The 13069-nt window shown below is 41.8% G+C and overlaps 2 protein-coding genes across 2 annotated transcripts; both read right to left on the reverse strand.

The window, feature by feature from the left end:
- LOC119017091 (glutathione S-transferase A-like) lies at positions 1 to 4718 on the reverse strand. Its single transcript, XM_037093530.1, has 6 exons — positions 4507 to 4718; positions 4298 to 4363; positions 4005 to 4110; positions 3233 to 3351; positions 442 to 527; positions 1 to 328 (listed from the first exon to the last, which is right to left on the reverse strand). The coding sequence occupies exons 1-6, from the start codon at positions 4672 to 4674 to the stop codon at positions 196 to 198; spliced, it is 678 nt and encodes a 225-aa protein (XP_036949425.1). The 5' UTR covers positions 4675 to 4718; the 3' UTR covers positions 1 to 195.
- Positions 4719 to 6895: 2177 nt separating this feature from the next.
- Positions 6896 to 10684, reverse strand: LOC119017090 (glutathione S-transferase A-like). Its single transcript, XM_037093529.1, has 6 exons — positions 10437 to 10684; positions 10228 to 10293; positions 9935 to 10040; positions 9320 to 9438; positions 7269 to 7354; positions 6896 to 7157 (listed from the first exon to the last, which is right to left on the reverse strand). Exons 1-6 carry the CDS (start codon positions 10602 to 10604, stop codon positions 7025 to 7027), a joined length of 678 nt encoding a protein of 225 aa, XP_036949424.1. The 5' UTR covers positions 10605 to 10684; the 3' UTR covers positions 6896 to 7024.
- Between the last annotated feature and the right edge of the window lie 2385 nt (positions 10685 to 13069).

Genomic DNA, 13069 nt, shown 5'->3' on the forward strand with positions numbered 1-13069 from the left:
TTAGCTGCAAGTCAGTTTTATTGCTTTTGTTTCCAGCACAATCTGCGGTTTCACCCTTAAACAAATTGTGTTAGAAAATCAAAAATCACAGTAAAAGTAAATGCAAATTTCTTTGAAATGCTGCCAGCTGCAGTAGTGCAATACAAGGAGTGGTTACATATTTTACAACAGGAACTGTTCCAGTGTGTCAGCATCTCAGATGTCTTTCATTATATCTTCACCCTGTGGGTTCTCCAGCCAGGTTGGAGGCCAGCTGGCTTTGATGCTGGGTCTGTCCTTCAGACGGTTACAGTAGGCTGCCAGTTTAGGGTAGCGCTCCTCACGTAACCTAGAGAGTGGAGAAATGTTAATAATGAACTCAAGTTGATGCATTGCCAATGTTTGCCCTCATGCTCCAACATTTGTTTCATCAAGAAGCTTTTAGTCATTTAATCCACATACCCAAAACGGAAGACAGTAAAGATGGTTGGATAAACGCACACATCAGCCAGTGAAAAGGTCTTTCCAGCCAGGAAACCACCTGAAGTCTAGAAGACAGGGAGAAAGGTTTGACCACATTCATGTATTGGCAGATTTGACAACCAAGATTCTCATGTCAGCTGCACGCATTTCTTTCTCTATCAGGTTGTTTTTACCTGGTCCGATATTTAGCCTAAACTAATATTTTCCTGGATAATACGGCTGCATTAAGTACCTGCATCCAACCTGTTCTTTATTAGTTTTTTATTTTGCTGAAACAAAGTGTATAATTTCATATGGCTCTTTATTATTCTGCATATGCTATTCCAACATTGGCCGACCACCTTCCTTGTGTTAGCAGGTGAGTCTGTAATGCAGCACTGTGACAGCAGACCCTCGTGTACAGCCAGCAGAAGTGAGACGCAGCCCACGCTTGGTACCTCCATATCATCCACTGCTTTTTTCATATTCCTTATGTTGTCACGTAAAATGACGTGGACGCGTTGATTGTCTATTTCACACGTGTTCAGCATCTCCTCGACTGTCTGTTTTACATGTTCCGTTGTATGAGACTCACGAAACTAGTGCGCATACCGGCACGCTGTAACTCAAAAGTGGAGTCAATGTAATGTAATGCTGAAATGGTAGAGCATGCCGGGCATTAAAAAACTCCACATCACACCAAGACCGATCTTGAGTACTTCAACACTAAACATATGTGATGAAATGTGATGATGTGATGATAATACAAAGCTGTGAAGTTACAAGTATTTGAACAAAATGAGAGTTAGTGGTTTTGAATGTAAATCTCAGTATCTCAAATGATGCAAGTCCTTTAACGTGACCAAACCGCTCTTGGTCCAAGCGCTGAAAGATCCATGTAATCCTGTAATAGAGAGTTTAAACATATTGTTTCATGATATAGGGACATTCATTGATTGATTGTAGAGAGAAAATGCTCATTTTTCTTATTCCAGATGAATGAGGATATCAATTTGTCTATGAACAAAGGATTATTTCAAAAAGATAGGTAAACATTGGAACAGATATAAAAATCTAAGTAGCACGTTAATTTTAATGGTGTTAATTCTACCTCCTAATAATAGTGATATAAGTTTCAACATTTAAAGTCCAGTTTCAGAGACTCTATAAGTGGGAGGAAGTTGTTGTTGTTGTTGTTTTTTTTTGTTTTTTTTAAAATTCCTAAATATTTAAATTTACTTTTACTTACTTTAAAGGGCATTGAACTAAACACAATTTGTTCGGCTGCAGGGTTTATGGGCATAAGTTCACTTTTTTGTACTTTATAACCCGATATTCTCCCAAATGTATCTCGTAAGGTTACTGTTCTCGGCAGGCTGTTCAGCAGGTCGGATAGGTACACTATATTACCAAAAGTATTCGCTCACCTGCCTTTACTCATTCTATGAACTGAAGTGCCATCCCATTCCTAACTCATAGAATTCAATATGATGTCGGTCCACCTTTTGCAGCTATTACAGCTTCAACTCTTCTGGGAAGACTGTCCACAAGGTTGAGGAGAGTGTTTATAGGAATTTTTGACCATTCTTCCAAAAGCGCATTGGTGAGGTCACACACTGATGTTGGTCGAGAAGGCCTGGCTCTCAGTCTCCGCTCTAATTCATCCCAAAGGTGTTCTATCGGGTTCAGGTCAGGACTCTGTGCAGGCCAGTCAAGTTCATCCACACCAGACTCTGTCATCCACGTCTTTATGGACCTTGCTTTGTGCACTGGTGCACAGTCATGTTGGAAGAGGAAGGGGCCCGCTCCAAACTGTTCCCACAAGGTTGGGAGCATGGAATTGTCCAAAATGTTTTGGTATCCTGAAGCATTCAATGTTCCTTTCACTGGAACTAAGGGGCCAAGCCCAGCTCCTGAAAAACAACCCCATACCATAATTCCTCCTCCACCAAATTTCACAGTTGGCACAATGCAATCTGAAATGTACCGTTCTCCTGGCAACCTCCAAACCCAGACTCGTCCATCAGATTGCCAGATGGAAAAGCGTGATTCATCACTCCAGAGAACGCGTCTCCACTGCTCTAGAGGCCAGTGACGGCGTGCTTTACACCATTGCATCCGACGCCTTGCATTGCACTTGGTGATGTGTGGCTTGGCTGCAGCTGCTCGGCCATGGAAACCCATTCCATGAAGCTCTCTGCGTACTGTACTTGGGCTAATCTGAAGGTCACATGAAGTTTGTAGCTCTCTAGCAATTGACTGTGCAGAAAGTCGGCGACCTCTTTGCACTATGCGCTTCAGCATCCGCTGACCCCTCTCCGTCACTTTACGTGGCCTACCACTTCGTGGCTGAGTTGCTGTTGTTCCCAAACGCTTCCATTTTGTTATAATAGAGCTGACAGTTGACTGTGGAATATTTAGGAGCGAGGAAATTTCACGACTGGATTTGTTGCACAAGTGGCATCCTATGACAGTTCCACGCTGGAATTCACTGAGCTCCTGAGAGCGGCCCATTCTTTCACAAATGTCTTGTTTCACAGTCTGCATGCCTGAGTGCTTGAATTTATACACCTGGGGCCAGGCCAAGTGATTAGAACACCTGATTCTGATCATTTGAATGGGTGAGCGAATACTTTTGGTAATATAGTGTATATGAGTATATCATTCACATAAAGGGATACTTTATGTTCAGAATTCCCCCTCTGTATACCTTTAATTGCAATGTCGCAACTTAGTGCAATCGCCAGTGGTTAGATCGCCAGGGTAAGTAAAAGTGGCAACAAAGGCTTACCTTCTGCAGGTAACCCTCCCACAGCTTGAGCTCAGCAGTCAGAGTCTCTCTGGTCCTCTTAAAAGCAGAGTCGTGTCTCTCTGCCTCTGGGACCCTCCAGCTGTAGGTGATGACATCAACTGAAAAATGTCGAAACAGATTTTCAGTCATGAAACAGCCACTCCTACATTTGTGGGCCAAGTGGCTCTGTGTCTCCTGCAGCACATGGTGGAGTCAGTCAGGGATTCATGTAACATCAGTGAAGACAGAAGAAGTGGCTCATATAAAGTCTGAAGTATCCTATTCAGTAAACTGTAGTCACTTAAATTCATGTATTCCATTTATGCACATGTTGATGGTAATTACTGGAAAAGCAGCTCTCTTCTTCTTGCACCCCTCCTCAAACCATGAAGTGAGCCGTCTCAGGACTTGAGCTTCGCGTGCAAGCTGGTCTGAGCATGTGATCCTTTTGTGAGATTAACATTTGACCTTACAACATCACTCCCTGTTTTTAGGGATGCACCACATAGGCCTGTTGCACGGTGCCATGGCTCAGTTATGTGAATACACAGCTCATTAGTGCATGGGAGTTGTTTTGAACAACGCAGGTCTCTTGAAGAGGAGACAGTTGGTAAGAGCAATGTGGCTTAAAGTCCCTGAAGGCAGATGAGTAATAGAGTAATAAAGCCATTAGATGAAACTTAACAACATCTAAGTTGCTCCTGTGTTGTAATTATATCATTAATATGCACGACTTGTGGGGTCAATGTGTGTAGCATCAGGGTGAACATACTCATTTTCTGGTGAAGTGTGAGACCCTCAAACATGCGCTGGTACATCATTGCCAGTTCAGTGGGGCAGTCAGGGATCAGCTTGTTTCCCTGGGACTTGAACTGGTTCTGTTGTTGGAGACATGAAAAGAGAAACTATTGTGAACAGCTGCATGGAGCTCCGGTTTCTTTTCATCGGAGGTGTCGGTTGAGTATATTTGTATAAGGGGCATTGTTATACACAGATCATGAGGAGCCCTCTAATTATTAACTCCTTGGTGGCAGCATCAAATATTACGTACAACAAAGCTCTTACCTCCAGGTACAGGCAGGCAGCGTAGGACTCATTCAGGACCTTGTCTCCATGTTTGAAGGCAGGAAGCTTTAATAAAGAAAGAGTGGAATAAATAGTTTATGTTTGACTACAATTTTTGTCACTAAAACAAATAAAAAATTGTGTGCATCAGAAAACAGGCTGACACAGTAAGATGATTATATATTATTCATGAGTAACAGTTAACTAACCTGTCCCCTGGGGTTCATCTTCATGACTTCCTCGGACTTGTGCTCCATTTTCTCAAAAGAAAACAGTTTTTGGTTGTAGCCCTTCAGGTTCTTCTCCTCCAGAGCGATCATCACCCTCCAGCAGGGAGGAGAGCCGGAGCCCCACAGCAGAGTCATGTCCTTGGCCATGGTTTCAGAGTGAAGTGTTAAGGCCGACAGCGGCTGAAATTGTGAGTGGTGGAAGAAGTGCGGAGTGAAGCTGGAATGTGGCAGACTCCTGTTATGTAACAAGCTCCAGCTGACTGTTCGTGGCCTGATTGGTGCAAGTTAGCCCATTCCCATCTTTTTGTTAATCATTACACAATGAATATGAGCAGAATATGAAGAAATAGCAGTTTTTGTTGCACCAAAGATGTCTGCATATTGTGTTGCAGATGTGTCTACTGAAGAGAGCAACGTAACCAGCAAGCTTCAGTTTGTCCCGTCTTGTCATACCACTCCAAGCTTATCTTAGTTAATTGTGTTACCTTTAACTGTACTTATAGTGATCAAATGATTTCCTGTTGCTGGCACAGACACTCGAATTACACAATCAAATCTCCACTGAAAGTTGATGTCAGAAAGGTTCAGTTCTCTTGCCAAAAAAAAATGATGGTCTAACCACAATAGCACTTTAGTGTAATGGTGTTTTTATTTTAGCCACGCAAAACAAGGCCACCAAAAAGGTGAAAATGGGCCACACTGGATCCACAGGTGCAGAATAATACTGAAAATCACAACACTACAACAATACAAGTGCTTAGCTTCTCACAGGCTCAACTGTACCTACTCTTTTTAGATCTCAGCCTTAACTCTCCTCACCACACCCCCATGGCCTGAACCAACACATACAGGGATGTCACACAATCATACATTAGCAAGTTACAGGGTAGAAATAGGCATATGACATTACAACAGCAATCACACAATATGAACAATAGTATCTCCATCAAATGCAGGAAACAGACCTACAGTTCACATCTCCACATTTCACATATGCTTTGTGCCAGCTTATCACCCTGGATATTTCCCCTCCCCATCAGCTCACTTGAATTCCCTTTTGCCTGGGACAACTTCGCTTACAAGGTGTCACTATAGCGCGAGTCTGGTTTTCCTGACACAGCCCTCGGCAGCACGAACAAACACAGCGGACAATACCAACATCTGCTGCTCTACTATGATAAGTACCAACCAAAACTGAACAGTTGCTGTATCATGTTTTCCACAAATAAAACAACGTATGATTGGACTCACTGCTCTCTTCATTTCATTTTATGGAGGGAAATACTTACGTGGTGTGTGTGTGTGTGTGTGTGTGTGTGTGTGTGTGTGTGTGTGTGTGTGTGTGTGTGTGTGTGTCAAAATGCCAGGTTAGAGAAGATGGGTAGTTGCATGCAAAGACCCTGAGTCTGTGTAAAGCATTACTGTGTGAATTAGCCGCGTAGGAAAGAAAACTGCCAGTAACCTGACCTGAGATCAAAATAACACCAAAACACCATATTTTCGGATCTTATTTTGTTAATTGAGGATATATTTCAACCAAATCAGATTTGAATGTGGAAAAACAAATCAAGACTGTTGGTTGGCTACAGTAATTTTCATTTTATTTATGTGGGGGTTAAATTAAGTGTGTATTAGGCGGATTAGGGAGGCAAATAAGGTTTTCTTAAATTGAGGCAAACTTCAATTCAGGTTGAATTGAATGTTTAGCAAGAAAAATAGTTAATTAAGTCTCCACTGATAATTTTAGTTAATCTTTTTGATATTTCAAACACAAATTCCGACCATGTCTTACAAAGCGCCCCTGTAACATTACTGATTGGACTGTTGAACAAGAGATAATCTAAACTAATCATTATGTCCTACTGTGAGTGGGGATGCAACATTGCTCAGAGGCCTGAAACTGGCAAATCACCTGCAGACATAATGGTTTCATTTGCTTTGAACACACCACGATGGACTCAACTGCCCAGTAATGTTCAAATAAACCCAGACTTTGATTTGTACAATGATTTGACTCCTGCCTGTCAAACCGGAGCTGCAGGTTCAAAGAGCAACATGGCGACATACCAAAGGAGGTGAACAGCAGCAGTGGTTTCTTGGAGTTGAGTGGCCTCTGCTGTCAAAACTGTGAGGTGCAGAAATTAAGTTGGACATTTTCACATTAACAGATTTTTATATAAAAAAAAAAATAAAATGGCATTAAAACTTTCAATGAAGGACTGTGATGCTTATAGTCAAATATCTTGGTGTAGAAACAGCCAATATCATGGCTCCCTGTTGCATTCACCTCTGTTCAACAGATTCCGGTTAAAAATGGACTTAAAGAGGGCTCAGTGGATTCTTTACGTCAAATGAATACAGAACGCAACTTACTTCAGTTTTTATTGCTTTTATTTACAGCACGACCTGCAGTTTTACTCTCAACCAAATTGTGTTAGTGCAATACAAGGAGTGGTTACATATTTTACAACAGGAACTGTTCCAGTGTGTCAGCATCTCAGACGTCTTTCAGCGTATCTTGATTCTGTGGGTTCTCCAGCCAGGTTGGAGGCCAGCTGGCTTTGATGCTGGGTCTGTCCTTCAGACGGTTACAGTAGGCTGCCAGTTTAGGGTAGCGCTCCTCGCATAACCTACAGGATGGAGAAAAGTTAATAAAGTACCCAAGTACATGCATTGCGAATGTGTGCCCCAGTGCCCCAACATTTGTTTCGTCGAGAAGCTTTAAGTCTTAATCCACATACCCAAAACGGAAGATAAAACAGATGCTTGGATAAACGCACACATCAGCCAGTGAAAAGGTCTTTCCAGCCAGGAAACCACCTGAAGTCTAGAAGACAGAAAACAGGGAGATATGACCACATCACTTTCGGGCAGATTTGACAAGTAGGATTCTCATGTCAGCTGCACACACCTCTTTCTCTATCAACCATTAGCTGTGATGGATGCTTGTAGCCTGCAGTAGCGTCTTTTAGTGCTAGATAGAAGAAGCAGTAAAATCCAAAATGAGGTGTGTATTATGTGAACTGTGTAGTGATACAATTTGGCAGTGGGTCAGATGACATGGAAACTGTTGAAAAAAAGAAAGTCATTGTCTTCTGAAAACATTTTAGCAAAATAAATACACAACACACTAGCAATAAAAAAAAAACATTTTCTGTTATATGAGACGTACATTTCACTGTATAGTAATATATGATGGACCCCAATAGCTGTACAAAGATAAACCCCTCTATTAAGACATTAACAGACAAGACAAAAAAGGGGAAAAACATAAAACAGGAGTTCAGTGCAGTGTTCTCCCATCCCTAGTCACCAATGGGAATGTTGTAAAAACAAAACCCCTCTCAAAAAAATCCACACATTACGGCTTGTGAGAGGAAACACTAGTCTCGCAGATTGCTCTGCTCCTACCTACATGCAACTTCAATGACTAAATAAAATTAAAAAATAAAAAGGTGGTGCCCTTTAAACAGTAAGCCAACACATGTAGACATTTCTTGGCTATTCAATACTCTCAAATGTAATTATAAAACAGAGATGACTCATTGTGGTTTCCTGACATCATTAAATGCCAGTCTTGTGTGGCTGGTCGGGGAAGGTGGGGAGGGTGGAGGGTTGTGCCGCAGTAGACCAGCCTCTCTGGTCCAGCAGAGGACCTCCATACAATCTTGGTAGTAGTGCAGCTTTGCTATTATGGCTCAGGGTTTCCCATCGGGTCTCTTTAGTTGGAGAGCTCAGTGAGATCTGTCACTCAGCGCTTCTTTATCCATCCTCAGAGTCGCTCTGATAAGAGTAAAACAATGGAGAGCTTGAGCCGGGCTCCTCTGCGACATTCAGTATACAGATGTTTGATCTTCGCATCGTCCCTTCCAGGTCCAGGCACCTCAGGCGGAAAGGCCACACTACATGTCCGACATGGTTGTTTTAATCATTTCCATGTTGAACCTTAGCATGGTGGTGTTACTTGCAATTCGCTTGCAGTTCCAACTTGATCACATCAAATTCCACAGCCAACGCATCCTTCAGCTCTTTTTGGAAAAGACCATCTATTTCTGGTTTAAGTGAGGACAGCAGCTCAGCCTCCATGTCCATCATACTGCTCTGCTCAGCTCTTCCAACACATGACCTGCTTCATTTTCTGCTCGCGAGCTCCCCGACATCCAAACAAAATCTAACTTCGCTGTGGTCCTAAAGTTCCTCTGCTAGCAGCGTAACCACAAACACTCCCATGGCCCTGAGCGCACAGTCCCAACAACTAGCTGCACAGCTAACTGAGCTAACAGCAGTCAGAACTCTGGTTTTATGCTGCACCCATTTGTTTTAAATATGAATTTAACAGGTGGCCAGTTCTTACATATTGCAGCAGGAATGATTCAACATTGTGGGAAATGCTGTTACTTTCTTGCAGAGAGCTAGATGACAAGATTGATACCACTCGTGTAGGTTGTAGCAAGTTGGCTTAGCTTAACAAGAAGTCTAAAGAACAAGTGATTTTGCTCCACATAGTTAATTGGCCAAAGGTGGTGGCTTCATATTTCCTGTATATGCAAGTGGTATCAATCTCCTCATCAAATCCTCAGAAAGAGAGCAAACAAGATCATAATCCAGAATTATCATGCTGTTAAAGTCTTAGACTTGGAATTGCACTGTTAATTCAACAACTCCTAATCACTTCACTTCGTGTCACTTCAGTTTAAAACCGTTCTCTGCACTTCTGTAGCTTCTCTTTTTATTCATTTATGTATTCATTTACTGATTTGAGGGTCCAGTATCTGATCATCTTCAGTCTTACCTTCTGCAGGTAACCCTCCCACAGCTTGAGCTCAGCAGTCAGAGTCTCTTTGTTCCTCTTAAAAGCAGAGTCGTGTCTCTCTGCCTCTGGGACCCTCCAGTTGTAGGCGATGACATCAACTGAAAAATGTCGAAACAGATTTTCAGTCACTTAACATCTTGTATTCCATTTATGCACATGTTGGTGGTAATTATTGGAAAAGCATCTCTCTTCTTCTTGCATCCCTCCTCAAACCATGAAGTGAGCCGTCTCAGGACTTTGCATGCAAGCTGGTCTGAGCATGTGATCCTTTTGTGAGATTAACATTTGACCTTACAACATCACTCCCTGTTTTTAGGGATGCACCACATAGGCCTGGTGCACGGTGCCATGGCTCAGTTATGTGAATACACAGCTCATTAGTGCATGGGAGTTGTTTTGAACAACTCAGGTCTCTTGAAGAGGAGACAGTTGCTAAGAGCAATGTGGCTTAAAGTCCCTGAAGGCAGATGAGTAATAGAGTAATAAAGCCATTAGATGAAACTTAACAACATCTAAGTTGCTCATGTGTTGTAATTATATCATTAATATGCACGATTTATGGGGTCAATGTGTGTAGCATCAGGGTGAACATACTCATTTTCTGGTGAAGTGTGAGACCCTCAAACATGCGCTGGTACATCATTGCCAGTTCAGTGGGGCAGTCAGGGATCAGCTTGTTTCCCTGGGACTTGAACTGGTTCTGTTGTTGGAGACATGAAAAGAGAAACTATTGTGAACAGCTGCATGGAGCTCCGGTTTCTTTTCATCAGAGGTGTCGGTTGAGTATATTTGTATAAGGGGCATTGTTATACACAGATCATGAGGAGCCCTCTAATTATTAACTCCTTGGTGGCAGCATCAAATATTACGTAAGACTAAGCTCTTACCTCCAGGTACAGGCAGGCAGCGTAGGACTCATTCAGGACCTTGTCTCCATGTTTGAAGGCAGGAAGCTTTAACAAAGAAAGAGTGGAATGAATAGTTTATGTTTGACTACAATTTTTGTCACTAAAACAAATAAAAAATTGTGTGCATCAGAAAACAGGCTGACACAGTAAGATGATTATATATTATTCATGAGTAACAGTTAACTAACCTGTCCCCTGGGGTTCATCTTCATGACTTCCTCGGACTTGTGCTCCATTTTATCAAAAGAAAGCAGTTTTTGGTTGTAGCCCTTCAGGTTCTTCTCCTCCAGAGCGATCATCACCCTCCAGCAGGGAGGAGAGCCGGAGCCCCACAGCAGAGTCATGTCCTTGGCCATGGTTTCAGAGTGAAGTGTTAAGGCTGACGGCGGCTGAAATTGTGAGTGGTGGAAGAAGTGCGGAGTGAAGCTGGAATGTGGCAGACGCCTGTTTTATAACGAGCTCTGACTGACTGTTCGCTGCCCGATTGGTGCAAGTTAGCCCCATCCCATTTTTGTGTTATCACCCAGGATCTGTAACTCAAGACGGCTGAGATAGCTCACACTCCTAACATATTAGTTTCGTGGTGAAAATAAATGTTAAAACAAACATAACATCATAGTGCTATGATCCCTCAGGGACTTAAAGGAGCAATTTGTGCAAATTGTTGTTTAAAACATCACACAATGAATGTCAGCAGAATGCGAAGAAATAGCATTTTTGGTCACGACAGTGATGTCTGCGTAATGTGCTGCAGATGTCTACTGAAGATAGCATGCACTCCAAGCTTTTCTTTGTTAATTGTGTTGTCTTAAAGTGTTCGTATAGTGATTCAGTGATTTCCTGTTGCATGTTCACAGAATACTGATAGTGGCTGTTGAAGACTCACAGTGACTCAGCACTTCTCACTCACCCCTGCACACACAGAGTGCTGGCACAGACACTCAAATTAAACAATCAAATCTCCACTGAAAGTAATAGACACCAGCTATGTCATAAATAGCTACGCTCGAGAGTGACAGTGAAGGCGGCTCTGAGTAGAAAAATTGATTCATGGATTGTTCACATGCAATTTGCACTTTATTTGTTCCTCTTTCTCCAAGTCTGTCCCTGCACTCCGGATGTTGTGCACTTGAATAGCTGCCTGAATCAACACTTCAGTTACGTAATCCATGTGTGAGCCAATAAACCACATTTCTGTCATGTATTTGATACAGTTTGCAGTCCCTGTCTTTCCTTTGCAAAAAGTAGTAAACTTGAAGTTCATCAAGTATGCTCAAGTATAAGTATAGCAAGTATGCTATGGACCATGTACTTGTTGCATACTAGAAAGTATACTAATTTAATACTTCTCCAGACTATGTTAGCACAAGTCAAAGACTTGACCTTAATCTGTACTTACATCACAATATACTAATTATTAGAACTTAGTAATTTGGCAAGTTCTAGTCAGAGATTCACCATTTATTATCACACACAGTGACCATTTCACAGATCGGAAGTCTCTCCCGGAAAACACCCCTTCACCCACGGTGCCGACATTTTTATCATCTTGTTAACTCGACACAATTTAACCACAGAACAAGGATGTGAAGAATTAACCCGCAACCGTCTCACACATCATCTTATTCACAACCACATTCATGAACCATAATTACACCAACAACAACAGAATACCCAAGAGTCTTTGCACCACAGTCCACAAGGGGCATTACGGTATACTAAAGTACAAGTATAAGCTTTAGTATTAAAATATAAGTGTAAGTATTAATGTACTTATTCGTTATACTTTTCAGTATAAGCCAAGTATACGTCACTATATTTTTCTTAAGTATATAAAATATAGTATCTAAAAAACACACTTCAAGTATACTGCCTCAGTTTTAGTAAAAAAGTATACCTGTAGTAGACTTTAGCTATACCTGTAGTAGACTTTAATAAACTACTTTTTGCTAAGGGTTGCCTCTTTTCTGGGTGCAGCTGTACTCAAAATGACAACTTGCATGAAAGAAAGCTGCAGGAATCATATGAAAACCATGTGGGTGGTGCTGCTGAACCCTGTTCCCTCCTGCGAAACATTCAACTGCTGACCAAGACTATTGTAGGTTTCAGAAAAGTTCACCCAAAGAAAAATGATGCAATAATTTCCCCACATTTCAAGGACAAGTCAAAATGTCGTGCTTTTTTTTTTTTTTTTTTGGTGAGTGGACTGTTCGCATTCCACTTCTTCATATCAGTTCATCTTCACTCTAAAATCCTGGCCTCTGATAGCGATCTTTGTGTCTTCGTACGTGGTCCTTGTCTTTGTTCTGTTTGAGCGCTGGCAAACTGTGTATCAGATTGACTTTGCACGACTAGCATCACTATCATTTTATCAGTTGGCAAAGCGTATTGAGAAAGAAGAAGAGCAACGGTGACAAAGGTACAACTGGTTTTCCCGGCTTAAAGTATTCCGGCTCTGTGCCAGATTTCCAGCGTATTGCGCTTGTCCTGTTTTAAAAAAAAAAACGTCTCCATATAACTTTCAAGTTCATGAGCTCGCCTGCCAATGATAAGACAGGTACACAACTCTCCCGCTCTCAAACTTATTAGCCAATCAGAAGTAGAATGGGGCGGGTCTTGGGCAAATGTGCTTCAACCCACAGTTGCCAAGTCCACTTATTGTAAGCGACTTTACAGAAAAACAAGCCAAAAGTTGTTGATATATTCAATATGTTATTTAAATGCGGAATAGATTGTTTTCTTGCTGGATTTGTCAACTACTCCAAATGGGAGTATACTCCACACTAGCTAGTTGGGAGTATAGCAGCCTAGTCAGACAAGT

This window comes from Acanthopagrus latus, chromosome 3, assembly GCF_904848185.1.
Source record: "Acanthopagrus latus isolate v.2019 chromosome 3, fAcaLat1.1, whole genome shotgun sequence".
Classification (NCBI taxonomy): Eukaryota; Metazoa; Chordata; class Actinopteri; order Spariformes; family Sparidae; genus Acanthopagrus; species Acanthopagrus latus.